This window comes from Opisthocomus hoazin, chromosome 19 (assembly GCF_030867145.1).
Source record: "Opisthocomus hoazin isolate bOpiHoa1 chromosome 19, bOpiHoa1.hap1, whole genome shotgun sequence".
Lineage (NCBI taxonomy): Eukaryota > Metazoa > Chordata > Aves > Opisthocomiformes > Opisthocomidae > Opisthocomus > Opisthocomus hoazin.
The window spans coordinates 17532497-17560000 of record NC_134432.1 but is presented as its reverse complement, the minus strand read 5'-3'; the positions used below and the strand labels follow the sequence as shown (position 1 = coordinate 17560000).

The window sequence follows — 27504 nt, the reverse complement described above, 5'->3', positions numbered from 1 at the left end:
AAGCCCTGGGCCCGTCATGGCGAGGTTAAGCCTGAGCAGGGTTCTGGTCGCCTCACCTGGTGGGGTCTGTGGGTAAGAGGCAGCGAGCAGAAGGAAGCTGCACTTGAAGTGTGAGGTACAGGCCTTTGTTTTTGTGGGACAGATCCTAATTCTGCTTCGAGATTTTAATTTCCACAAATACTGTGAAGACCATGGTGAGTACAACTGGGAGCTCATTAAACGGTTCTGACCCTGCCCAGTGTCAGTCGAGGACCTGAGAATATGGTGGGAGTTCTTCTGAAACATCCAAACCCTTTTGCTTCATATGAAATGTTATTTAAAAAAGAAAAAAAAAAAAAAAAAAAGAAAAAAAAAGAAAAGAAAGGAAAACAGCTGGTACAATGAAACATACAGGAAAATTTTAATGACTGCCCAGTTTGGCGATGAATTTAAATAAAAAGCATTTTTTAGGCAATGGTCATTTAAAGCAAGCTTAATTAAAATTGTAGAATTTCAAAGTAGTTTTTATAATGCACTTGTTAATCTTTTGGCTGAATCATATTGCATTTTATTCTGTCTAATTGATTTTTAGCAATTTACTAATGTCATTATCTTTCCCTTAATTACAGATCAAACCAAATGAAAAATGTATTCACAAGTTAAGGTTTTTAACAGCCAAAGAAATATGGGTATGTTTTACTAGCAAACGTTTTTAATGTCCGCTCTTTGCAGGAGAATGGGATGTATACATTTAATAGAAATGTTTATTGTGAGAACAATTTCTGTGGGATGTAAAGATTTTTTTTTTTATTATTATTTCTCTGAACATAGTCTTTTAGACTATATCTTTACTCTGACCTTTATACTTGAAAAATAACTTTAAAACATTGACACTAATTACAGAGTAAAGACTCTTTTATGAGTCTATTCAGGCACCATAGTATCGCTAACTGAAGAATTCTGGTTTTATAGTTTAAATTTAAATGGAGTGGTAATTGTTTTATTCTTGTTTCCGTTATAAATCTATTTTATTTATTTATGCAGTTAAGATTTTATGAAATATTCCCCATTCAGAGTTTGTAAAGGCAATATAATGGTCTGGTTTCTTCCATGTAAGATTCCTTTATTTGCCGATGTGAAACAAATCGGTTTACTAGCAAAAAGCAGTCTCTCGGCTCTCTGTGGAGATGGAGTTTGTTACGCCTGAGGCTGATACGGGCCCCAGTCCTGGGACAGCACCTGCTGAAAGCGCTTCGTGTCGGAAGGTGCTGCGAAGCCGTGCCGCCCTCTCGCTGGGGGGGGCTGGTGGCGTCGTCTCCAGCAGAACGGGTTGCAACCCCGCATCGGTTCCGCTTGCTTCAGGTACTGAGCATTTTCACCTGCACTGTTTTAAGGGCAAAAGCTTCCCCAGGTTGAACTTTTTCATAACCTCTGAAAAGGTGCCACAGAGCGGCGCGTGGCTGTTGAGGTTGCGTAGGAGACTCCCCTTTTCCACGGCGGCACTTTGTGGTGGGCGAGGCGGGGAGCACCCGCGCTGACTGGTGCCGGGGAGAGGGGCGATGCGAGTTAGAGAGCAGTCCTGGGCTGCCTTCCCCGGGGCTGTCGTCAGCTGGAATGCTGATACAGATTCCCTGCCTCATACAGAACGCGTGCATTTCCTTTTTTAAAGAATTGGTTTAAATAGCTTTGGGCTCCGGCAAGAGCCCAGCCTGCCCGTGGTGCCAGCTGTGCTCGTGGCTGGCCGGGCGCGACCCGCTCTCCGCGGAAGGGGCGAAGAGAAGCGTGGCGTTGGTGCTGAATGGAAGTGGTGCTGAGTAGGAAGTAAAGATCTTTATCCAGATAAAAGAGTAAAGAAAATTTGTGGAGATAGGGTGTAATTATCAGAGGGATTTTAGCCATACGGGAATTATTAGGCCAGCCTTCTGAAAAGTATCGTGGAAACATTAATTCTGCAGAAAGCCAGGAGTCCGGGTTTTTCCTCATCTCTCAGTCTGCCATTTGTATTGTTTCAGAATGTGTATTATATGCTGTGGAAAATATGTTTATAAAAGCAATTTTGTGGGCACAATAATAGGGAAAACAGTACTTAATTAAAAAAATGTGGAATTTCAGTGCACACTTATATGTAATGTAAATATGATTTTTCAAAAGAAGCGACACAAAATTGTCACGGCCAGCCAGTTCTTTTTGCAGTCACAGTGTTTGTAAAAGCAGAGGCAGGTCGGCCACAGAAAATCTGTTAGTTTGCTCTCAGTGGAGTTGATTGGAGCTTCAAATTTCCCAAAAGGAAAAATCCAGGGTCTGAACTGGTGTTGCGGGTTTGAGGAATTTTAATTTTTTTTTTAATTTTTCTAATTGCTGGGAAAGGTTAGAATGAAGGCTCAGGTCTTGCGACTCTGTTCTATACGCTAAGACCGTTTTCTCAGCTGCCTTGCTCTAGGTGCGGGGAAGGTGCCGCGCGCCCTGGCCGTGCTGCTGGCAGCCCCCTCGCCCCACGCTGCCGCCGCACCCGCGCTGGCACCGCGCCCGGCAGCGGTGGGTGCCACGTGCCAGCCGGCGCCCGTGTTGCAGGGTTGCCCTCTTTCTTAGCCACTGAAAAGAAACCAGACCGGAGGAGACGACGGAGACGTCCGTTATGGAAGAGGCGTTGGTGTTTGTCTGGTAACTGGACTCTGTTCTTTTTGCAAGAGCAGCAAATGGTTTTATTCAACAGAGCGCTGAGGAATTTATTCTTTTGTTAATTTTTGAACTACAAAAACTTTGACCGTATTGCTGGAAGCGCAGTTGTTTAGATTTAGTTTGATTAAATGAATTCACCTCACCGACGAGTAATATCACCAAGTGAAACTCTACGTGATTTTTCTTGGTGTGACGCAGCCCCAGGGCTGTCACCGTAGATCGGTTTCTCAAGGCTGTGCCTTTTCATCCCGTGACTCTGCCGATAGTGACGAAGTCGGAGGGAGCAGCACGCGGGTCGGCGTCACGCGTCGCCGCGGCCGTCCGGGCGCTCCGGGCAGCACTGGGCGTCGCAGCCGGTGCCTGCCCGCGTGGCGTGGGCGCGGCGGGGCCCGCGGCGTCCGGCGTGGTGGCACTGCTGCCTCGAGCCTTGCCGAGCAGCACGGGTGTCTTCCCGAGTGCGCGGAAACTTCGGTTTAAGGGGCAAGTGGGGTGACTGGAGCTGAGGAAAACATCACCTGGTAGAGGAAAGGAGATCCCGTCTTGGTGAGCAGCCTGACTGCTACATCGTTTTCCGTCTCTCTGATGGTTTTTAAATTGAGGGGGGAAAAAAGCTGTTGTGATAGTGTCACTAAACACTGCAGAACATATTTCCAGATAAAAACCTTCCTAGATAGGAAATTCTAGTTAATAATAATTTGGAGAGAAACCTGTAGTAAAACTTGAACATGTTAAGAGTTTAATTTGAGCTCTGGGGGAAATGATCTATCTAGATAGGCACAGTAAAAATGATGAGATTTCAGGCAGGTTTTACAGATGATTTTCTCTTTCTTTTTAAGAATAATTGAGTCATTTTAATGATAAGCCTTGCTTGGCTTCTGTGAATGGACTGCGTGTAATTAGTTGTAGCTTCACCTTTGAGATGTTTTGACAGAAAACGTATCGTTTAGCTCGTAAAGTTCTCCTAGCATCGCCTGTAATATTTGTTCGTTTTCTGCAACGTACAACTTTGCTACTTCAGGTTAAATTCCAGATCCAGCTCTGTTTTCTTTGTTATCTCGACTGTTTCCTTCTGGATGAGGGAGAATAATTACGCAGAACATCTTTTCGGAGCAGCTGGAGTCAAGTTCCAGCTGAGTGCTGCACCTGTGAAGACGGTGCCTGTGCCGGGGGCTGCGCGGTGCCGTGCCAGCCCGGGCCGCGCGGTGCCGGCGCGCGCCGGCGTGCACAGACCCGGCCTCGTAGCGCCGCTGCCCTTCTGCGAGCTTCAGATGGCAACAGTGCCAGGGAACGCAAAGTGTCTGGTTTAGACTAATTAGAGGGATGATTTGTGAAACGCTGGCTATTTATTTAATTAATCACCAGCACAAAGCTATAAAACCCATATTTTAAAAATCCCTGTTAGTTTGCCATGTGGTTAATAGATTGTGGCACATTAAAAAGTGACACGGTGATGTATTAAAAATGTTCCACCTAAGGTTGGCTAATGTCCTCGAGGAACTGAAGCTGTCTGCTTTCTGCTGCAAAAGCATAGGATTAGAGGCTGAGCTGTTTACGGATTGAATGTTCCTGAAAACATTTCTCTTTTGTATAGCATCTGTTCATTAAAATATATCGGGGCATATTTCTTAACATACAAATAATGTTTATGGTGTAGTTTTAATTATAAGTTTTTGTTGCATTTTGTTATTACAAAGAATAACTCTATTCCTCAGTATTAAATTGTAATGTTTATTACTAAGTAAAATATAAATAATTCTTCTTAAGTGGGCCATTCTTTCTCTTCGCTACATGGAGACTAAGGATAGTTTCGTGTAATGAATGCATGGCTGTTGCAGCTGCAGCAATTGTGTTTTGATAGATCTGAATACGTGTTTTCGTTCCTCGGCGGCAGGGCTGGAGCTGCGCAGGCAGGGCTTCCGTGTCGGCGCCTGGCGCGGGGTCCAGCCCCGGGCCCGTCTGCTGCCGCGGGAGCGTGGCAGGGCTGAAGGCAGGCTGCGTCCGTCTGTCCTGAAACCGTGCCTGTGCGGAAGGGAGCGAGGCCTGGGCTGCAGAGGGGATGGGCTCGGGGATTCTCTGCCGTTCCAAGTGAGGTTTGTCAGAAAAAAACGCAGCAACAAGAAATCATATTCATAGCACTGTAAGGAAAACATTTTTTTAACTTAAAGTGAGTTGTATAAATGAGTGTGTGTTCATACGATTGGAATATGCTGTTACCAGAATTACATGTCTTGTTCTTTGCTCAGGACTTGCATAGCTTTATTAATTGTGGGAGTGAATGCCGAGAAGGAGCGGGCAGTAATTTGGGGTAGTTGATTACGTGGTTATATATGTAAATCATAGTTTTGAGGTGCAGATACAAATTTGTTCAGGTGGAAGGGTGGAAGGCAACTGTCCAGCTCTGGAGGTTATGCTTCTCAGCTGTGTGTTGTATAATTAACTGGTACATTAGAAGGGGGGCTGGAATAAAACATGAGTATGTTAATGCAGCCTGGAGCTGATGTTGTAGTGATCATTGCGATGCAGATAACGCATTTCTCATAACTGCTGCTGCCTACTGGAGCCTTCGAAACATCTGGACCATTAATTGAAAAATAGCGTGGTGCTAGACAAAGCAGACATGCTAAGTGAAGTCAACAATTTAGACTAAAAAATAATAGTGTGTTATTTACCTTGTAGTTAAATATTCATACTTTGTTATGCTTTGTATAACAGGAAATTACTGGGTTAAATTTTTATGAATAGTGACAATGTGAACAAGATAAATTAAGTCTTTAACAATGTTAATGGAATTTTACATTGTGATCTGCTAACTCTGCAGCACAAGCTGGGGTGGTACGAAGGAGAATCTGCTCCTCGGAAGGGGAGGACTTTGCGGCTGCCCTGAGGAGCTGCGAGGACTGGCAGGCGAGCCGAATGTGGCCTGGGCGCCTGCTGCCAGCGCCGAGTCTGTTGTCCAAGTGACCACACTAGTGGCATTTCCCAGAAGTGACTTGCCAGAGTGGGGTACGGTATGGTGCGTTGGAGAAGAAAAGGGATAGAACTACCCCGCGTTTTCATACAAACACTAAGACTTAGAGTTATGCCTCTGAATATTAATATAATATGCGACTGAACAGGCATTTTCTCCAGGTCAGTTATAATACCGTGCAAATAAACTGAACAGCCTGCTATAGATATTTAACCATCGTATAATGTTAGATGCTGTTCTGCTCTCTGCAGCAGAATCTGCTGGCTGCAGCTCCGTGTTTCACTGCTGGGTAGTGCGGGGCGCGGGTACTGAGGCTGCTGGGCTGTTCGTCATCCTGTTCCGCTGCCAGCGTGCTCGCCCTGGACCATATGCCGACAGTGTCACTGCCTTGTGCTACAGGATGAGGGCTTCTGCCACGTGCTTAGGGAAAGCTTGTAAGATAGCTGATCATCTAAACTTCGGAAAAATTAAAGAATTTTTTTTTAGATGACCCTTCTTTGCTCAGCCCTCCAAAGCTGTTTTGCTTATCAGTGAATAGGACTGTCTGTTTCATTCCCACTTATTTTGGATAATTATTTTTCCTGGATGAAAAATAGAGTGTACAACTAAACAGGCATTTTCTGGTTGAAAAAATAATTGCTCTAAATTTTAAAATTTTTTTCTAAGTCAGGAGCTTAGAAAATTATGCTTTTGAATGGTTGTCGTAGAAAAATATAGTCCTTCACATTGCCTTAAACATCTGTGCTCTGTCTGTTAGAATTTTTGTTTGTGTTGCACATGCTGAGTTAATATATTTCAAATTTTTCCCCTTCATGTATTTTCTATACGTTGTTTAAAATACATACGTAAGTTATGTTTAGGAGGTGATTGCTGGATCACATAAGGTATTAAATACCCTGTCACCTAAACCAAAAACCATTTCACTGAGTTTAAAAGCCAGAAGAAATTTTACGTTTGGAAAAGCGAAAGCATTTGTTTCCATTCTGTGTAATGTTTAGCATTGTTTGCTGGGAGGTGAGTCAATGACTTGAATTAATTATAATTACTGAAGAGACATATACTGATTGAGCAAATAAAGTAGTAAGCTCATTCATGCCAAAGCTATCTAATTAAATGCTAACTTTGGATAAGCTAGATGTGCGTGAAAGATTAATCTGAAGAGGTTTTTATGACTCCCACTAAATAATGATTCAGTAAAATCTTTGCATTATATCATTAGAGCATCTAATCTTAAAGTGATATAACATTTAGTCACAGAACTGTAATGTACAGGAAGATGCAGTAATTTATTATTCTTGAAAATTAATCACTTTTCTCCAAGAAATGTTTATGGACTTTGTTTTAATTTTCGACTGTGGTGTGCAGTGAAGCAAATCAGAAGTGAGCAGGCTGCAGCGTACGCGTTTTCCTCGGTGCCTGTTTCCCCAGCGTCCCGTTGCGCAGGTACTTCAGAACTGTGCTCAGGAGTAAGGTGTCCTGGGGCTGGGCGGAGCTGTACCAGCTTCCTGTCTCGAGCAGAAGAACCTTAGTGGCCCCACAATAATCTATTCAGGACACACGTCATCTGATATTGGAGGGAGGTATGTGTTTTCTCGTGGACTTTGGTTAAAAGTCAGTCTTAAATTTTAGAAATACTTCTTGCATTGAAAGAACTGATAGAGTTTAAATACATATTTTTTTCCTTTTTAATTTAACATACTGTGTTTATATTTAAAGCATATGATAGCCTTCTGACTGTGGAGTCTTCGACTTTTCACGGCATCACATTAATTTTATTACAGGACATTATTTAATGTTGTGGATATTTCTAGAATTATATGTAGCCAATGAAGATCACTGTATATGCAGTTTTCATGTCATAATTTAGTAACCAGTATTTATATAATTAAACACCACAGCTCGCAAATGCGATCCTAAGAAATCCAGGAAAATTCATCGTTGGAGTTGCCTGTCATATCCCTCACTCATACTAGAAATACGCGTACATGCTGTTGGTGCTGCTTATGTTCTTGTAATTGGCCCGACTCTTCCTGTTACATATCCCCGAACAGTACTGTACATTTTGTGGTGCGTCTGTTTTAGACAACACAAGAAGCATGAATTCACAGGAGCAGGAGCCTTACGTAGCAAGTTACTCTTTCAGAATAAATTTGTTTATTAATGGGCATAACAGCTTAGCTGCTGCTTATTATCGAAGTGCTTAAATACACATTGATCTGCTTAATTCAATTATAAAAAATAGGAAGCAGAAAGTTGGTGAATTCAGCAGACTGTACTTTTCAGCATTGCCAAATAACGGACAGAATTCTGGTCGGCTCTTGAATAGCAACCGAGAAGAATAGCTGTCATGTGCCAAAGAGCTACGAGGTGCCGGCCGCCGAGAATTCTGACAACAGAGACAGAGAAAGCAGAAGTAGAAAGAAATTGTTTTGTTGATGTGCACACCACATTAGCCATAATTTGGGAAATCGTATCCTTGGTTTTTGGCCTCTTCAAGCCTATGTACACTGCACAGTGCCCTGTCTCCTCCGATGAGCTGCGATGATGAAACATCATCTTTGCTTAGAGTGAGATGAAAATGCTAGAGAAACAGCAAGCGGAAATTTTCAGAAGATCAGGCTGTAGGAGAGCACTAGGTAGCCTTAAGAGAATCCGTTAATAAAAATACTAAGAAAATTTTCTGTGATTTATTGTATGTTTTCTGTGTATGCGGTTACTCCTTGCTTCCTTAAAGGATTGGTGGAATATAACATTTCTAACAATAAAAGCTTAATGGAATCAGATTTGTGATTTCTTAGAAAATTAACGACATATTTTGTCAATTTTATTCCAGACTTCATTTGTCGGAATATACAGTGTCCAGTGACAAGCTAAAAGAATTTTTTGACAAATTAACTATGCCACAGGTGACAGATCAGGAAAATGTTAATTTAACAGCCCCTTTATGCTTCCCAGATTTATTGGAGGCCATTAAGGAAACTCCAAATGGTAAGGCCCCTGGCCCTGAATAGATTTTCCCATTGAATTTTATACAGGATCTATTAATAAAGTTTGATGCTGCCTTTTTGAATATAGGTAATTGTACTTTATCTTCTGGGTTTCCTCAGCATTTACAGTTGGAATACAATTTTTAGTTGGGAGAAAAAAGTAATTATGCTTGCTTCCAGTAGTGTCTGTAATCTGGTTCTGAACGATTCCTCCTGAAGAAGAGACTACGAGCACCATCTAAAACCCACAAGTTATTAGTAGTTAAATCCAGCGTGGCTAGGTCTTTGACTCTCGGCCGCTGAGACTAATAATTGGATCCCTTTTATTCAGTCCCACCACCTACAAATCCTTACCTAATAAGCTTTGCCCAGGTAAGTAATTGAGCTCTGTGGGACTTCCTACGCAATTAATATTTTGCAGTATCAGGCTAGGAGTATGGATTCGTTCCGTCCTGTAGACAGGTGCCTGATGGTTTGGATTCCTAATGCTGGTTCAGAACAAATACCATCAATTTGCGATAAACACAGTGGAGATTTCCTCCAGACCCTCTTGACTTGGTGATCGATCAGCCGACGCCTTGGCCCGCGTGTTTATAGGCCATGCGAATGCTTCCCCCCTAATGGGACAGTGAATGTTCTCATTGCTAATAGAAAGTCTAATTGGCTTCCAAACCTCAGGTTTCAGCCTCTCTAATATCTTATGGCAATCAATTTTACAGCACTTATTAATTAGTCCAAATATGTCACTCGCTTTTTTGAAAGATCTTGAGTGTAATAATGGTGCTTTCGAGCTGTTTTGCAGTACTGCTGCTGGTGGCATTGCTCCCCTTGCGCAGAGAGCGGTTGGAAGCCTCACACGGGCACAGATTGCGCCTGCTTTGAGTCGCCCATCGCCTGGACGTTCGTGCGGAGTGGTTGTGAGTGAGAGAACAAGGGTTTTGGTAATGGGGTCTGGACAAGCAGGGTGGGGACAATAGACTGGAAGAGGTAGAGAAGATTTAGACGTGGGGAAGAACAAAGGAAAGTTTCTTGAAGAAACGACCAAGGCAAAGCACCAGCACAGCGTGGGGCAGAGAACAGAGGGGCCCTGTGAAAGTCGTACGAGGGAAGTTGCCATCTGATTTGTGATAGCTGTAAGATCGGGTGTTTATTTTATAAATACATGTGTTTAATGGATTATGAGCTTATAGAACAGTCTGTACTTGTGGTGGTGGCTAATGGAATAATCTAGTCTTTTTGGTCATTAGTTACAGTTGTTGGCGCGTTTGTCCGTTGTGGGTTTATGCTGTGTGCATCAGTTGTGAGCCTGGCATCGACTCTCGCATCTGGATGTCAATTTTTCTTGGATTTTCCATTATCAAGACTAAGCATTGCTTATAACTCTGACATCCTTGGATTTAAATATGGCACTAACTTAGCGTGCCAAGGAGTCACATTAATTTCCGTGAGAACTGCCATTTACTCATTCAAATGCAAATGTGGTTGCAACAACAGGTCGCCCGCTCGGGCTGGTGTCCACGGTCACAGCCATAACGTGAGCGATGCTCACAGCCTGGCGTCTGCCTGCGTTCCCCAGGGTGGTGTTTGCGCCTGGGCAGAGGCAGGGGTGGACTTGGAGACTGGTGATTCATTACCTGATACCAGCTTAATTCCCCTGAAAAATAACTCCTGTAAGTAGGAAAGAAAGAGGAGAAAGAAAACAAAAGCCCGTATTTTTTGAGCAGTTCTGTTGTGTTACTGGTTTCCTTGGAGAGGTCAGGTCGCGGGTGGGGGCTGGCATCGCGGAGAATGCCAGGCGCCCCAGCTCACCAGCCCGTCCAAAGGCTGGGTGAGGCTGGTCCAGACAGGGTGGTGGAATGTCCCATGTGCTCTTACGAATACAGCGTTTCCTTTCAAATGAGTAAAAGCGATGTCTTCTTACCTTAAAAACATGAGAAGAGGAGGTATCTGCACTATAAAAATGCTGTCTTAAAAAACAAATTCCTTATATTTGGATGGGTTTTAGTAATACTTTTAGCTGTGCTAGTATGAATAACTTTAATCTTGAAATTCCTGTTATTTCTCTTAATTTATACTCACACTGAAGGATCAAATGGTTTTTAACAATATATTGAAATTAGCACATGGCATTTAACTCCGTTTTATACTCTCATCATAGATTTATAGTACTGAATCCTTTTATGCTGTTACTTAGAATTCCGAGTGATTAATTCAAATGATACTTTCTTCTCTCAAGGCCCATATATGTATAGAGATATATAGTTACATCAGGGGTGTGTTGGAAGAGGGGATCAGAGCATACAATCTTTTATCTCTTTAAAAGATGACTGGTTTAAAAGTGCAGTCCTATCTGTAGTAGATTAAATGTCTTTTTTTTCTTACAATGCAAACTTTATAGATCTTTATGTTGGTATGTATTTTATGTTTTATTTAATTGTTAATCTACACAGTGCCAAATAGATTTTTTTAAATTTTTTTTAATACAGTAGGTTCCAATAAAAAACAGTATTAGTTAATCCATCTTGGTGGTCTGCAAATAGTTCAAAATAGTTTAATGGCTCAGTTGTGTGTGTGATTTTGTTCTTCTCTTGGCAAACCAAAGTGAAACCTAAGGCTTATTTCTAAAAGTCATCTTAACCTCCGCAGGTGATCGACATTCATTTTTGCCGCCGCGCTCTGCTGAGGCTGTGCGGCCCGGTTTGGTTCCCTGGCGTGAGCGGCCCGGGGTGTCTGTCTGGCCGTGACCTGAGCTGGGTCGCGCTGTGAGACGCGAGCTCGGGCCGCAGCGGGTTGCGTGTCAGACCGCTGCCGGCTGTGGGAGGCTCCTCCTGTTGCCCCTTTCTGTGGGGATGTGCTGGCCAGGCTCCCGTCTCCCCTTTTATGGGTGCTGGGAGTTTCCCTGCGTTTTATCCCGCTGTGCATCCAGGTGTGAGCTCCTTTGGCCCCTGCTGGTACAGCAGCGGGGAAGGAGGAGGGTGGGGGGAGTCCCAGGCTGAAGCTGGAGGGGAACTAGAACGCTGAAAAGCAGGCAGCACTGGGACTTGGGGGTGTTCCAGAGCCAGAGCAAGTGGTGATGAGACAGCCCGCTTTGGCACCGCCGCGGAAGATGCCGTGCCCAGCGGCCGGAGAGGCAGTGCTGGCTGCGGGAGTCGGGCACGGTAAGTTGGTGGTTCCGCACTTGGGCGGAGTGAGCTTGTCAAGCAGTGGGAAAGAGTTACGGAAGGAAACAGAAATGTAGAAGCAAGGGTAATGCTGGTATTAAATGCTGATGGAAGAACAGCTTTGAAGTTTTAGGTAGGCTTGTCAGTTCTCTCTTCCTCCCCATCACTTTTTTCTTTTTTGGATCCTGCAAGAACGTGGGATCTTGCAGTGAAGTTCAGACTCTTTATGGAAATCTGTGAAATCATTGCCAAATATTTTATATCATTTGTACAGGTACATTAAACAGCAGTGAAAGAATTTGAATTTAAGCGTTCAAGCTTCTTCCAATTTTAAGTCAGAGCAGTGTATTTTAATCTTTCTGCTGAAAAGAACTCCATCCGCACCAGATTTTGTATTAGCTCTGTCATACCTTTTTTTTTTTTAAATACATTCTAATGAAATATATTTTCTTGACAGGGTCATGTTGGTACAACGGCAACCAAAAAAATTGATGTCTACCTCCCACTGCACACAAGCCAAGACAAACTGCAGCCCATGACAGTTGTGACGATAGCAAATGCCAAGGTGCATGACCTGATTGGACTAATATGCTGGCAATATACAAGTGAGGGACGGGAACCAAAACTGAAGTAATGTTCTTTCTTTACTACCTCTTGATCTCTAATTTTCTCCTCTGCAGCCTTTTTGCATAATGAAATGGATTTCCATGTCAATGTTTTTCTAGGTAAATCTTAGAGAAACCACCTACGCGTTCATCAGTATTTCCTTCTGAGCAGTAGATGTGCATCTGTAGCCATTTCTCTTTCAGTTAAACTTCTGGGTACTGTGTAATGATAAGCATATGAAACCATGGATCTGTAAATGAATCATAATTTCAGAACGCTCTATGTAAAAATAATATAAACCTTACCTCCTTTGGTGTCACGGAGAGATTTTTTTCATGTCCCATCTATTTTTTGGTAGTGTTCTTAGTGGGTAAGGTCCCAGGGGTGTCAGATGGAATCCAGAGCTCGTCTGTAACTCCCTGCCTCGTTTGTCGCGAGCGCAGGGACCCCGGCCCTGGCCCCGTTGTGTCTGCGCGGTGCCGGGTCCTGCTGCGGGCTGGCAGGGAGAGGAGCTGCTGTGCTGGGCGACCGGGTGTCGTGGAAGTGCTGTCAGGGCTCTCCTGCGAGCAGAGAGCAGATGTGAGCCGTAGCGAGTGTGCCTGAAAAGGAGTCAGAATTCCGGCGCAGAACTTCAGCCTCATCCTTAGTTGCTTTCTGCTGTCGCTTTGCTGACAGAATGACTTCGTGATCCACGTGTTCAGATACTTCTGTTTCTAGGAACTGACAGGTGTAGGGGCTAAGGGTGCTTTGCTTTCCAGGTCATCATCCTGGAGATAGAAACGAAGTAAAGATAGGCAAAAAAAGGATCCTGAAACCAAAATAAATACCAGTTTTCTTCAAATTTGTGAATAAAATTGCATTCTTTAATGCAAAAACCTCTATCATACAGTATTTTGTAATTTCTACAAGACTTTGACCTCAGTCACATTGGCTCTTTGCTGTGAAGCATCTGTGTTGTCCTCAGGAATTTTAGCTTCAGTTAATCAATGGATTTTTTCGGTATCTTTGGTAGTCATTGCTTACATCTTCATTGGGAGAGTTCTACCCCAAAGATTTCTGTGGCTGAGTAATAGATTGGGTTTGCTGTGCTGGAGAACCAGTGTTATTTAGTAAAAGCCATTACTTTATCAAGGTAGGTGACATAAGGTACAGAAACCAGGTACTTCAGAGCCACTCGTCTCAGCAACTTTGGGTTTAACACAGTTCTGTAAAATTCTTCTTTTTTTGCTGGGTCATAGAACACAAAATAAGATTTTTAACTAGTTTATTATGGAATTAATAGTAACAGGTACTAGCAGGTGACTTTTCTGGTGCAAAGAAGGTTAGCAGTTCTGTGTGGTTTTTTCTGTAGGAGCCAATTTTCGCTTTCACATTGTTCCTGGAATATTTGGTGAATGGGTTTTTTGGCGCTGAATTTTACAGTTTGCTCTTTCTGCATTTTTCGGAAGTGTCTGAGAACTCAGGAGTCTTCGCTCCTGTTGCAGCACTGTCGTAAGGGGGACAGGCAGGTGCTGAGAGGTCGCTGGAGCTGCCCTTCTGGAGGGTTAGGTGCTTTTGGTTTAGTAGACTAGGGCAGCCCGGAAAAGCAGCCACTCTTGAGAACAGTTTCATGGATATTGTTGCCTTGGATGTAGGATTTCCCTTAGTTCTTCTCAACAAGCACAGGAGATGTTTCAGAGGTTAAACGCTTCAGTTTGATTTGTCATTTTTTTACACTAGAGAAGAAATATAAAATTACTTGCAGATGGGGCCATTTCATTTACTGTTATTAATTTCTGTTCATTGTATCATAAGTTCAAATAAGTGTCCTTTGTGTATGATTAGCTTATTTTTTAACGAGTAAGACACCACTAAAGTCAGTCTTTGGGCAGATGTTTATTTTCCAGGAGCACAGCACACCTCAAGCGGAACAGCGCCCGTGTGTAGAGGTATGCCATGACACATCATTGCCCACGGCAAAAGTCAGCAGTGGGAGGAAATGAATTTCACTGTCTGGCTTGAAGGATGAGATGTTACGTTGTGTCAGGGAGTGATCATGACCAAGGAGGCTGTCTAACGTAATCAAATCTCATGGCAGAAATAATAAAATAAATAATGGAGGCGTGAGTTCCCAAGACCAGTCTAACAGCAGCAATGGAGAATTTGGGTACAGATGCTCAGAGGAGGGGGCAGAGACTCAAGATTACAAGAAGTTTCTTTTCTTGTGTAGTTCTTAATTATTTCTCATGTCTCTATCATCCTTTTTTAGCATTGCTGGCTGCCTGTCCTGTAGCAAGGTTTGATTTAAGTGTAGACTAATGCTCATCATTTCCAAGTAAGGAAAGAGCTTGTGTAGGTTGCACATTCTACAGTTACTGTTTGTTCCTAATTTAGTTGTTTTACAGTACAGAAAGAAAAGATCGGGATCGTTGTGACACTGCACTAAAATACGTATAGAGGATACTTCAAATCAGATATCCAGTGCAGGCAGAATGACAAATATACCCACTCGTAACCCAGTTTGAGAATAGTGAGGAGGTTGTAGACTTTGTAATTAAGAGAAGCAACCCCTCTGTCTTTAGGAAAAGAATATATTACTGCCTAATTCTTTTTCCTAAAAGGTAGACGTAAGAGTCTGAAATGAGTGAGTACTAGTTGACAGCTTTGAGAATGTTTTTTATTCAGTTAGGCTGCCTTTTTTCATTAAAATTGTATTCTGTTTGTCTCTAGTTGGTGTCTTGCTATGAGGAACCACTGACAGTGTTAGCAGCCCTGTTCTGGCCTCTTACGTGTGAACTTTGGTCATAACCCAGTGGACCGTTCTCTTGCCTGCCCCTGACAGATGTGCTGCAATGATTCCGCCTGCAAAAAATAAACAAAATACCTTTCTAGGAGTAAATCAATAGTGAGACACAAAATTCAAGTAAACTTCCTATATTTATCAGTGAAGAATGCAGTTACGTCTGTCAGTTGTTGTCCTTAACTTTTACGTTCTGTCCATAGCAATCCCCGGTTCTCGAGACTTTGCCTTCTAGTCCCGGCCTGTGCTCTCAGCCTGGTGGAGGTTCAGAAGGCAGAGCACTTCAACCCGTGGGACTTGTTCTCCACAGGTTGTGACTTAATCTGGTAGCCTTCAGGAACTCCCTCCATGTTTGAAGACATCTGCAACCCGTTTAGCTTACGGTGTTTAAGCGGCAGGGTGTATTTTCAGTACAGTTGGTGGAAGAGAAGTTGTGGTCACCACCGCCTTGTTTTGGCGCTTGGCGTGCTTCGAGGCTGCGCGGAATGTGCTCTGTTGCCCGCAGGTCTGTGTGTTCCTCTGGCTTCATGAGAATTAGGCAGCTGCATCTCGTACCAAGTGAAAATGTTCACTTTATTTATACAGAGCTTGCAGGGCACGCGAGGCTGCGCGTAGAATTCTGTCGCAGGAATAGGTTGGCGCATCAGCGGTGTCGGGCACAGACTGCGGCCCTGGGAAGATGGCTGTCGGGGGATGCTGGACAGTCTCGTGACGTGGGTGGCTCCCGAGTTACGCTGAAGCGGGCAGAACGAGCAGGCAGAGCATGGTGTCTGTATTTGTAGAAATCCAGATAGAATAAGGAGGACATGAAAATCGTGCCAGGCGTTTCTCATCACCTGAGCAGGGTCAGCTGCATCTACGTGACGGCCTTTTTGTTCAGCTTGTCCCTCAGCAGGCTGGCGGCCGCCGGGCTGCCGGCTGCCTCGGGCGCTCCGAGCCCTGCCGCTGCCTCAGGTCTCTTCCCCGCGCCGCCTTTCACTAGGCCCCCCAAAAGTTGCCTGAGCACGCTTGAAGAAGTTAAAAATTAGTTCTACAGCGATGTTCCAGTCCTTCATAACATGGAGAGACTCATGGAAGTTTCTTTAACAGCATTGCAGAATTTTCAGAATTCGTAGTGACAGACATTGCTGGATTAGCTTTTTGCCAGCCGATGTACAGCTTACATTGACAGTAACGCGTCGTTATTACCTGGTGTATAGAAGAAATGTCTTGGTAGTGACAAGGTGCATAGAGATCACCTGGACTTAGCACTCTCGGTAAAACACAGTTGCAACCAAAGGTTTGTGAATTAATTGAGAAAATTGCAAATCAGGTAGTCAGCGAAATAATTCATTGTCACATCCAATCAATAAACTTTGTAAATCAACTCATTTAATTCAAAAAATGATCTATATAGATCAAGCGACCAATTAAACAATTAGCATACACTTTGCAATTAATTAATTTAAGCATCAATCATGCCATTAAAACTCCAAATTTAAACTGCAGAGTTTAGAAGCACACTGCCACGTGAACATACTTCATGGCTGTGGAAAATGCCTGAATGCCGGCAGAAGTACAGTCACAAAGAATACTTAGTTTCAGCTCAATAATTTAAATATTAACATTTGAGATAGATTTTAATTAGGAAAATATGATTAATACTCTGGCATACATAGATAGTTATTTCCCTATGGGCTTGTGTGCATGGAAAGCAAGAGCCTCAGATTTTTCTTTCATATTTTCTTCACACTGTATCGCCTTAAAACTTTTCTGTTATTTAGTTCTGCTAGTTAGTCTGTACGAATTTTTAGCTGTTTTTAGTAATTGGACTTCTTAGATGTTTAGGAAAAGTTGTTGCTGCTGTGTTGAACAGATTTTTTACTTTTGCTGTGGTTTGTCCCACTGTTCACGTCCCGGGGAGCGTTCTCAGCTTTGCAAGTGAGTGTTCAGTAAACTTTTCCGTGGTTGCTTGATCTGTGAAAAAACAGATAGACACTGCTTGTTTGTCTGTAATTCTAAAATATAATGGTCATATAAGTAAATAAATTTTCACAAATAGAGAAATATTACTTCCAGCTTTCTGAAGTTATGAAACTTTTATAGACTTCAGTGTGTTTTAATCACTGCAGTCTTTTGCCTGCGGTTCGGTTAGCGAGGAAGTAAGACTCGCCGCTTTACTCTGAGGCGTTGGGGTGTTTGCTATTACCACATGGCTGTGGTAGCAGGAGGTGTTGGGACTGCGTTGGGACACGTTGATAGGCACGCCATCGGTGGCTCTGAAGGAGATGGCTCCGTACCAGGCGTGTCTGCTGGTTGGTTTCCTGCCGCGCACAGCGACTGGCGGTGATCGGCTGAACTGAAGCGGCCGTCTCGCTTCCCTCCTGAATAAACTTCTTTGTTTGTTTGTTTTCAGTGACAACGTCAGTGCCTACTGTCTCCATATTGCCGAGGATGACGGTGAGGTTGACACAGATTTCCCGCCCTTGGATTCCAATGAGCCTATTCACAAGTTTGGCTTCAGCACCCTGGCGCTGGTAGAGAAGTACTCGTCGCCCGGCCTGGCAGCCAAGCAGTCGCTCTTCGTTCGCATGTGAGTATGGGCGCCGGCCAGCTCGGTCGCTGGGGACGGCTGTGTGTCCCTGCCACCCCCGCGTCTGTTTTCTTCCCTGCTCTCACCTGAATTTAGCGAGGTCTGGGGGCCACACGCTCGCGGTGCTCCGCAGGCGATGCCCTGGCCGGGGGGCTGTCCCACAGCGGGCAGGGAGGTAAACGCTGCTGGGAGCAGCTCGGGGGAGCCCGTCACCGGGGGTCTGAAACCGGGCTGTTCTGCGTGTGCTTAGGGGCAGAGCACTGAACTGCTGTGCTCCCACTAGTAAATATTTGGAATTTACAGAAAGTCTGAGCTCGCAATCTTCGTTTTGCTCCAGCCGTGCTGCTTATTTATGAAAAATACATTCTGAATAATAAATGAAACTGTGTATAATAGCTTCAAAGAGTTAAAATTAAAGTCGTTCACGTTGGATATCCAGAGCCCTTTTCAACAGGTATTAAGAACTGATCTTGCCAGTGACTTTTTAATTATTTTGGGAAAAATGTATTGAATTCTAGCAGAAAAAAAAAGTGTACTCGTGGTGTGTGAGTGTTCCACATGTAAGAGACTTCAAAATCTGCTTTCAAAGCCTGATAGACAAAGTAGTAAGTTTGCGTTTTAAGACTGGTTAGGGGGCTGAAAAGCAAGTAATTTTAAATGCAAATAGCCACAGAGTGCAATGATAACAATGCTGTGATTGAGAAGTGAGCAGTGAATGAGCGTGCCAGTTAGAACGGGACCGAACGTGCCACTCGGAAGTCCAGGGGGATTTTGAGGAGGAGGAGGACCCCGCTGCCGCTGAAACCTGAAGCTGTCTGGTTTGTAGCTCAAGGAGGATTTGCTATATCGTTATCAGTGAATTAGGGTTAGAGTGATACGCACTGTGCTTGATCACTTTTATTTTTCTTTACTTGTGAGTAAAAAAATCTTTTAAACCATCAGAAGGCCTTAATTACTATAACAAAATACTGGTAGCGTGCGCCACTGCTTACTTGGGAAAAATGTTTAATGCTTGGATCTCTTGAAATGAAAATGTTAATAGGGTTTCCCTGGCTGGTGGGCATTTTTTAGTATAAAGGATCGCTTACATTTCATAACCATACAACTGCTTCCAGTTTTGAATAATCAGACATTTAAAAAAAATTTCTTACTTAATTACGTTTTGAAGTTGTTTCTTAGAGACATCCTAAAGCGTTCTACCGAAAGAAATTTTTGGAAACCCCTTGCGTATTTCCCAAAGGCCCATTCACTTCACTCCACTGTATTAGGAAAATAAAATGTTCTGTCAACAGTATTTACAAGTAAGTTACGCGAGGTAAACACGCCCAGCTGTGCTGAACCGGGCGCAGCCACGTGGAAGCTGACCCAGGGAGGAAATGAAGCGGTCTTGCCAGTCAGATTACAAGGCCCTTTTTCGGTTTGTGCAGGTTACAGTCACACAGTCTGGCCAGCCAACTGATTTTTCCATCTGTGAAATTGTAGAATATTTAGTTCTTTCCACCTGACTGAAGAATGCTGCATGTTTTGTCTGAAAGAGGGAATATCTCTTTCACCTGCGTGCATTTCTCTAGAGTCAATGCTGTTGCCATGAATTTGGTGTTTTGTTTGGCTTTTTTTTTTTCATTTTATGATTCTGTGGTTGTTTTATCTTCAAGAAAATCCTACATTATCAGCATCCCTGGAAAAATTCTGACAGGTAGATAGAAAACTCTAATTCCATGCAGTCAGAAAGGATCACGAGCATTTATTGCAGATAGACCAGTTAAGAAGCCTGCATCCTTAGAAGATTCTGAATTGTTGATGTTTTCTAATCTGGAAGAAGTCCACTTTCTTTCTCAGCTGCCTGCTACCTACGTCCCTATTGCCTGTACTCGGTACGTAAATAGGGATGAGTATTCAAATGCAGTGAACGCGTGAGGTCTCAGATTCTGGGCGTTAGCTCAGAGGAGGTGGAGCTGGTGTTGCTGTGCGGGGCCCCGAGACCTCGGCAGGATCCTGGCCTGGCCAGCAGTTCTGACGGGTGCGTGTAGCGGGGCTAAGGGCCAGCTGCAAGTCCTGCGAAAGAAATGGGATAGCTTTTGCTTTAGCATAATCTGTGCTTGTGTGAGGACCCTCCTTCTAACTTGGGAGGTCCTGCTCATTGGAAATAGGACAACTGCATCACAAGGAGTAGTGCTTTTCAGAGAGGGTGCTTCTTTGTGTCCACATGTTGATTTGAAATTGCAGGTACTACCTGTGTAAATAGTTATTCTTAAATAGTTAGATGTAAATTAGAATTTTTAATGTGTCCCCTAGAATAGAGAATTACTTTATAATCACTTGATCAAAAGGTTGTTACTACTGTGAGTTTAACTGTGCATGCCATCTTATTTTTGTAGGGATTTGTTGTAAATTCTACATCTTCTTCCTTCGCTGTCGTCCTGCTAGTGCATGGAATTGTGTTTTGATATTTTGCATCTCTTTTTTTTCCTCCTCCTCATGCTGAAGTGTTTCAGCTGCTGCTCTGTCAGGCTTGTGACTTGTAATGTTTATTAATATTGAATCACTGTTGAGAAAAGTTGGTGCTTCTGAGAAGCTTCATGATGAAGCATGGTGTTTTATTTCGGATCTCACCCGTCCCGCGTGTTGGATCCATTTTCAGATGTTGAGCAGTTACCGAGCTGACAGTTATGGAACCTCGCCGGGGACCCCGTTTCAGCAGGACATGTTTGCGCAGAAACAGTTTGCAGAACTTTATACACTTAAACTGCTGCCAAGGCAAACTCTTAGCCACTGGGGTTAGTTATAAATACCCAGTGGCGGTGGCTGGAAGTAGCCCACAGTGCATTTTATATTCTGAGCTGAATGTGAATGTCTTTGTGGCTGTATAGAGTAGTAAATAATTGAGTTTGATTAGGGAGAGGGACCTCATTATCCCCCCACCTGTGCCCAGCTGGTAGGGGAGGGTCGAAATGAAGCCATTAGCTGTCTCTCTTACTGGCATCTCAAAGAGCTCAAATACATCTGTGTCTTATTTTCTTTTCTGGCACAATCAGTCGAGCAAGCTAAGCAGGCATGACCGAATTTGGCAAGTTCCAAGGACTCTGGCAAAGTTACACAAGGAGAAGACGGAGGGCAGTCATTCTGGCTTCTTACTGCCCATTAGTCTAGCGAGGTGGGTTTTTGCACAGTGTCGGCTGTGGAAAGCAGTACTTTGTCCAAAGTCAGACGCGGTGTTCGCAGACAGCCCTCTGATGCCGAGTAGGGCTTGTCGGGAGGAGTCAAACAAACACTGCATTCATGTGAAGGCAGACTGCTTGAGGTGGTGAAGGGATACCTGAAAGACTCCGAATGAAGGTAGCTTAAAATAAGTCTGTACTATCACTAGAGCTTTTTCCCTTGGAAATTTTATTATCACAACTCGACATACTTGGTCTAATGGGGTTTCTAGGAGTTGTGGCTCAGCTGCCAGTTGGCACACAGATGAAATTTGGCATACAGTCCCTCTGCCCTGTAGCACTTCTGTTTTGATACCATGTTTAAATTGCCTTGACTATTAGATATGTAGTTTTCCAAGCAGCACCTCTGCTATACCCAAGAGATTAAGGTTTGAGACATTTTTAAAATACCAGGCTTTCATCATACATCCACAAATTCAATTCAAAGCTTTGAAATGTGTTTTTGACTTAGATTACGGAAGCGCTCCCCAAAAGGCCTGTTATCAGTTTTTACATGGGTGTAGGTAAACTGCAAAGTATATTTTAGAAGATTCATAAAATGTAAATTTAAGACGGTTAACGTAGGTGCTGAAGTTAGGGAGGTAGGCTCCCAGGACAGTGAACAGGGGGGAGTGGCACCCCGAGAAAGGAAGCAGAGCAGGAAGCTGACTCGTTGGATGTCGAAAGATAGCCTATAGTAGTGTCAAAATACAGCCAATTAAACCCACGAGCGCACGGTTATCCAAGGCTAACCGGAGATGCACAAAAGCAAGATCAGTTGGGCTCGGAATAAAAATTGTGGCTGGCATAGTTATTCTGGTTCATATCACTGTGCACTTAATCTTAAAAATTACCCAGCTTAAGTTAAGTACATTGCATCAACTGGGATTTTTAGTCTTAAATTTGACTTTGTGCTGATCAAGTGGAAATGGTTATTAGTCATTCACAGACACTTTCAACCATGCCAGCCATTTTTTGCAGCAAGCTTTAAGTGCTGTAAATTCCACTTCAGTGTTAAAAAAAAAATTTGCTCCAGATTGGAACGACAGCTTTTGGAAAAGTTTGTTTCTCACTGAGAACAGAAGCCTTTTGTCCTCGATGTGCTGGGTTTTTGTTCTGTTACACAAGTGGAGCCCATGGAGAGGACACTGCCTGTTTCCACGCTGCCGCCGAGCACCATGCCCCCCAGGCAAGAGCCCTGCGTCAGCCCGCCGGAGCTCCTGCCTCTGCTGTTGTTTTCCTTTTCCTCTTCTGAACCTTGCCACCCTGGCTCCAGCGCCGAGGCTGTAAAAGAAGATGGAAAGCCAAGTTACCGCAGAATGATCACTATCATTAACATTCACGGGTGGTTCACTTATCATTCCTGACTGCACAGACATGGCAGCCGTTATGAAACGTCCACAGGTGTAGCACGATGATACATATTACATTGTGCCACAATGGATTTATGTATTCTGTAACAAAAGAAAAGTGTAATGAAAAAATACAGAAGGTAATCCTTTATTCCTCCACTGCACAATTTATCAGTAATGCCTGTGGATGATAAGTGCCAGGGATTTCCTTTGCTTGATTTAACCTTGTCACCCAGGTATGTTTTTGCAAAATGACAGAAAATACAAGCTAAGGAATTTCTTTGGCTTCCAATTCGTAAGCAGCAGTTTTAATTGACGGATTAGCATCTGCTCCTCTGTCCCGTTTTGTGGTGTGTGGACTTAAAATAGAGGTATCACACATGAGCAGAGTGAGCTAGAACATGTAATTTACAATTGTAGTTAAGGCTATGCTGGAGCTGGGCTGAGCGAGGCCAGTTCGTGCGCGTTGTCCGCGCGGAGCACGGCCGGGCGGCTGGCGGTGCGCTGGGTGATTCTTCCGGAAGAGCCTCGCTGTGCGGTTTTGACGGGAAGGCGGGTTGCGGTGGATTGATGCTGGTTCAGGCGATGCGGTGCGGAGGTGGCTCCGAGCCTGCCGGCGCGCCGGGCACCGCGCGGGGCTTCTCTGCGGCGCAGGGGGGGCTCCGACACGCGGGCCTGGCCCCACCGCCACGCAGAGTCTCTTTGGGCTGGGCTTCAATCCGCTCTCGGTGCAGCTTTGTGGGTTTGCTGGGTGCTGAAGTGTCGTGGTGGAGGTTCTGCGGGGTATGGTCGGAGAGCGGCCGCGCTGCCGGCGCAGGGAGCCGGAGCGCAGGGAGCTGGAGCGCAGGAAGGGGACAGTTGTGCCTCTGAGCCGGGACGGCCGTTGCAGACTCTCGGGCTCCGTTCCAGAGCAAATATCCAAAAGTTTACAAATGCAGGGTGCGCTTTACATTTCACTGCTCTTGCCAAGGTCTCAGTTACTGGATAGCACACTAAATATAGTCAAACACAGAGGTTTTTCTTATTTTGCTTTGATCAGTAAAATAAACTTTTAGAGATTGTTCTGGGATGAGATCCAGCTTCTGAGGCAAAGAATGGCCGTGGCTCAGGCAGGAGTTAGTAATGGGGTGTCAGGAAAATCAGCCTGACAGTTCTCAGGCCAGCTGCTCAGCAGAAAGAGTCGACCAAGTCGGGATGGCCTGAAACACGAGCGGGATCGACAGCAGCGTGTGCTCTTTAGCAGCTGAAGTGTCAGGGATCTGAAGACGATCTTCCATTTCGGGAGGTTCCAGATGCGCGGTGGCGCGAGCAGCCCCGCGCCGGCGCGGCCGTGGCCGGTTGCCGTTGTTGGCTTCGCAGGCTGAGGGTGGGCTGCGGGCCCTGTGCTGTTTGGGGGAAAACACGTTTGAAAAGCATCTTGTACTAAAGGAACAAAAAAAAATTGTGACTCGGTTGTTTTGGCCATAGAAGGTTTTGGAAGACTTTCTTCACCTTTGCTACGTTGTTTGGTTTTGGTTTTTTTGCGCAGTATTTTAATTTATTTCCCTGTATTTTGGTTGCAGTTCTCTGGAAACCTTCTTTCTGTATTACAGAGCATGATGTGAATTACCTGAAGGTGCCCGATGTCTTTTGGATCGGTGTTCTGATGGTTGGGCCCAGTGCACAAGGCTTTTCTTGTAGTGCTTTGTTGACAAACATTGCGTCATTTAAATAAAAGCGCAGAGCTGGTTTCCATTTTGTAATTATAGTGTAATTGTATAAGAGATTTTTCACTTTAAAAAATCCCCTGGATTTAGCTCAGTGGGTCTATTCGGACTAGAGCTGTAATGGCTGTGGGAAGCGAGGTGGACGGCCAGGAAGCTCCTGGGCAGAGGCAAGGTGTGGTGCGGTGCTCGTGCACGTGGCGGGGCTCGGCAGCAGCTGGAGGGAAGGTTTGCTCGTCAGTGAGGAGTTCAGGAAGGTCTCTGCTCACGGCGTGGCGTTCGTCAGAACCCCTGAAGCCTTGGGCTCTGCCGAGGAGGGCGGTCTCGCCGCCGCGGACGGTACTCCCTCACGCGGAGCAGGAGCACTGGGCTCGGGTCTGCTCCTTCTGTGTTAAACATGTGGCAGAAACAGAGAGGGGAAGAAGTAGGTGCATGGAAAGGCTGGGAATATTTGGTTTGAAGACGAGTAAGATAGAGTTATAAATAATAAATGGTCTAGAGAACATAAATTTGGGGCTTTTAGGCAGTTTCATCTTGCAAGGAACAAAGGGAATGGAGACTGAAACTCAGATGAGACTGACGAGAGGGAAACGCCATTTTATACCAGCGACTTGTGGGGCTGTGCCGTGGGGTGAGGAGCCGGGGGATGCTCTCGGAACAGACCTGTCTGATATGTTACGTACAGCATGGCGGCCGCGTTTATGTTTTGTAATGCATAAATGACCACCCGCTGTGAATCTGTTGGCCATATCTGCAGCCTGTGCCAGCCGCCCTCGGCAGGTGACGTCGAGCTGGAAAGCTTAGCTGGGGTGGCTCTGTGCTGGGATGGGCTGGAGGGGACGGTGTGTGTTTGCTGTCCCGATAGCTGCGGGGGGTACAGGGGGCTGTGGGACAACAGGCTGGTGGCCAGCGGCTGCCCGGGCAGGGGTTCGCTGACTGCCAGGCTGGGAGATGCCATGGGTTCATCTGGGCTGTATCCCAGCCTGGGCTGGGGATGCCCCAGCTGAAGGGATCTGAGCTCCGACTTTTGTACTCCCAGCGTTTGTGTCTCGGTGGCGTGCAGTATGGTCCGGGTTCTGATGATGTCAGTGTGCTGCTTGGATTGCTTTTCACTGCCACTTGCTTTTAAAAATACTCCAGCTGCGATACTCATTTAGAGCTCTGCTCCCTGATTAAAATTCCTAGTTGCCAGATACGAAGCTCCTCCTCCTGTCTAAATAGCTTTGCAAAACAAGGTTTTTTCCGTGCAGTGCAAATCTGTCCCGGCGGGTGCCCGGCAGCTCTCGGGTGGCTGTGCCGGCTGTCTGCAGTGACATCTGCTGACACCGGCAGAGACTGACTGCAGGGTCTGCGGGGCGAGAGCTGCCGATGTGCTCACCCGGGTGCTCCTCGGTTACACTGTCCTCTTCTCTGCCTCCCCGGCGAGGCCGCTTTCAGTGTTTGGCTGGCGGCATCTCCCGTGACCATCCCCACGCTGTGCGCAGTGCGTCCCCGCGCGGGGCGGCTGTGGGCAGTGGCCTGGACGCGTACCCGCGGGCGTGAACCCTTCCGTGAGATTCTGTGCCACGTGTTCACAAAAATCTGTCCGAAGGAAACACGTTACTTACGTTTGAAATAATGCTGTACGTGAACAGTGCTGAAAAGGCGCTGCTGTTTCTCTGAGCGTTGTTCTTCCGCTTCCCCTCGATGATTTGTTACGTCTGAAAATGACATTGCAAACTGTTTCTCTTGCATGCCCTGCGAAACGCCCAGCAGATGCTTAATAACGAGTGGTTGAGGGGCTCCGTGGGTACATTTGCTCATTTTTCTTTTTTAAGGATGAACACAAATTAATCAAAAATAAAGATAAATTAGGAAAATCCTGGCACACCCTGAGTCTCAGTCCATTTTCTCCGTTTCTGTCTCTGCCTCTCCAAGGGAATTTGCTCAGTTTCTCCTTTTGACTTAGTTTGTAGCACAACTTTATTCGTTCTTGTGCCTAACAAATCCTTTGCTTGAAAGTAATGAAAATTGCAGTGCGCTGCCTGATGATGATTGTTTTGTAAAAATGCATGTGCATCTGTCTTGCAGAAATGCTGCTCATGGATTCTCCCTTATTCAGGTGGACAGTATGAAGGTCACCATGAAGGATATCTTACAAAAGGCCTTAAAGAGAAGGAAGGGATCACAGAGAGGCTCAGGTGGGTTATTTATTGTATTTTCTAGAGGGTGAGGTGTTTTTCCAGGAGCATATTTTATATCTCTTTTTAACTGTTGTGAAAAATGCGTATTTTTTTCAGCGGGTATTGTGATTTTCAGCCTCAGCACCACTCAGAAGCGGTTCTGTGCGCAGGTTTGTGTTCTAGACGCTGGTGGAAAGCAGGCAGTGGAGGAGCTGCGTAATGTTTGCTGCAGAGCAGTATATCCATTACTGCAAATATTTATTTATGGTAACAAAGCCGTTTGTATTCAAGTCCAGCTAGTGGTAATCTGAGATGGTGGGTGGAAGTACAGTAAGACCAGTCCTTGATAGAATTTGTATACTTTTAATTTATGTAAGAAAATGATGCTTTCTGTGATTTTGAATAATTTAAAGGAGTCATGGTTACTTGTAGAGAAAAAGAAAAATATACTTTCTGCAGTGTTGTCAAAATGGTAGTATTATAGTTAAGGCATACCAACATTTAAAAAAAGAAAATTTACAGTACTTGCATTTGTATTTTAGAGCAATGCTTTTCCAGGGCATAAATACGCATTCACATATATGTTAGTGTATATATTTCAAGAGTACAAGGCTGAGAGATCTTTCCAGCAACAAGAAATAATTACTGTGAGAAATTGCACCGAGTCTTGTCACGCAACAAAGGAACTTTAATATAAACCTATCTATATACTAGGTGAAGATAAGGATCTTGTCTTTGTAAATGAATGAAACCTCCTTATATACCCTTAGTTTTAACTATGGGAAAAGAAAATAAACCCTGTTCTATTTAGAGAAAGTAGTTCAGTGGAGTTTTTAAACGAGTGTATAATCTGTCATGGATTTAATTAGCTATCTTCAGATGAGAGCTGAAGTTTTAATAAAAGTTAGAAGAGATAACACAGTGAAGGACACGGATGAGCTGTCTCAAGGCCATATTCCAAGGGAACGATAAGAGCTGTAAAAAATGGCAGAGGAGAGCAATTGAATGAAGCAATGAAAATCTGATTCTCGTAAAAAAAAAAAAAAAAAGGAAAGAAAAAAAAGGAGGGGGGAGGGTGGGAGCTGCTGGTGGGGAGGCTGTGGATGAGCCCCGCCAGCGCCCGCGGCCGCCTGGCCGCTGGCCAGCAGCCATCGCTCACCCTCGGCTGCGGCGGCGCCGTCCAGATGTGCCAACTGCACGCTCCGGCTTCTGCCAGCTGACTGCGCCGTTTGATAGCCGGCTCTCTGGATGCCCATCACTGGCCGCAGAGATAGAATTAAATGATGATGATCTTCCCACAAGTTGGGAGAGGAAACAATGCATATAAATCTTGATTTCATCTCAGCGTGAGAAGTCTTT

At 44.6% G+C, this 27504-nt stretch overlaps 1 protein-coding gene across 4 annotated transcripts in view; it reads left to right on the top strand.

The window, feature by feature from the left end:
- MAPKAP1 (MAPK associated protein 1) overlaps positions 1-27504 on the top strand; it is a 106011-nt gene that overhangs the window by 33801 nt on the left and 44706 nt on the right. For all 4 annotated transcript variants that reach the window (XM_075439527.1, XM_075439528.1, XM_075439529.1 and 1 more), the window contains exons 5-7: positions 12232-12404; positions 17555-17731; positions 26054-26163. In XM_075439527.1, coding sequence (XP_075295642.1) covers positions 12232-12404; positions 17555-17731; positions 26054-26163 — 460 coding nt within the window. The remainder of the gene's footprint in view (positions 1-12231; positions 12405-17554; positions 17732-26053; positions 26164-27504) is intronic.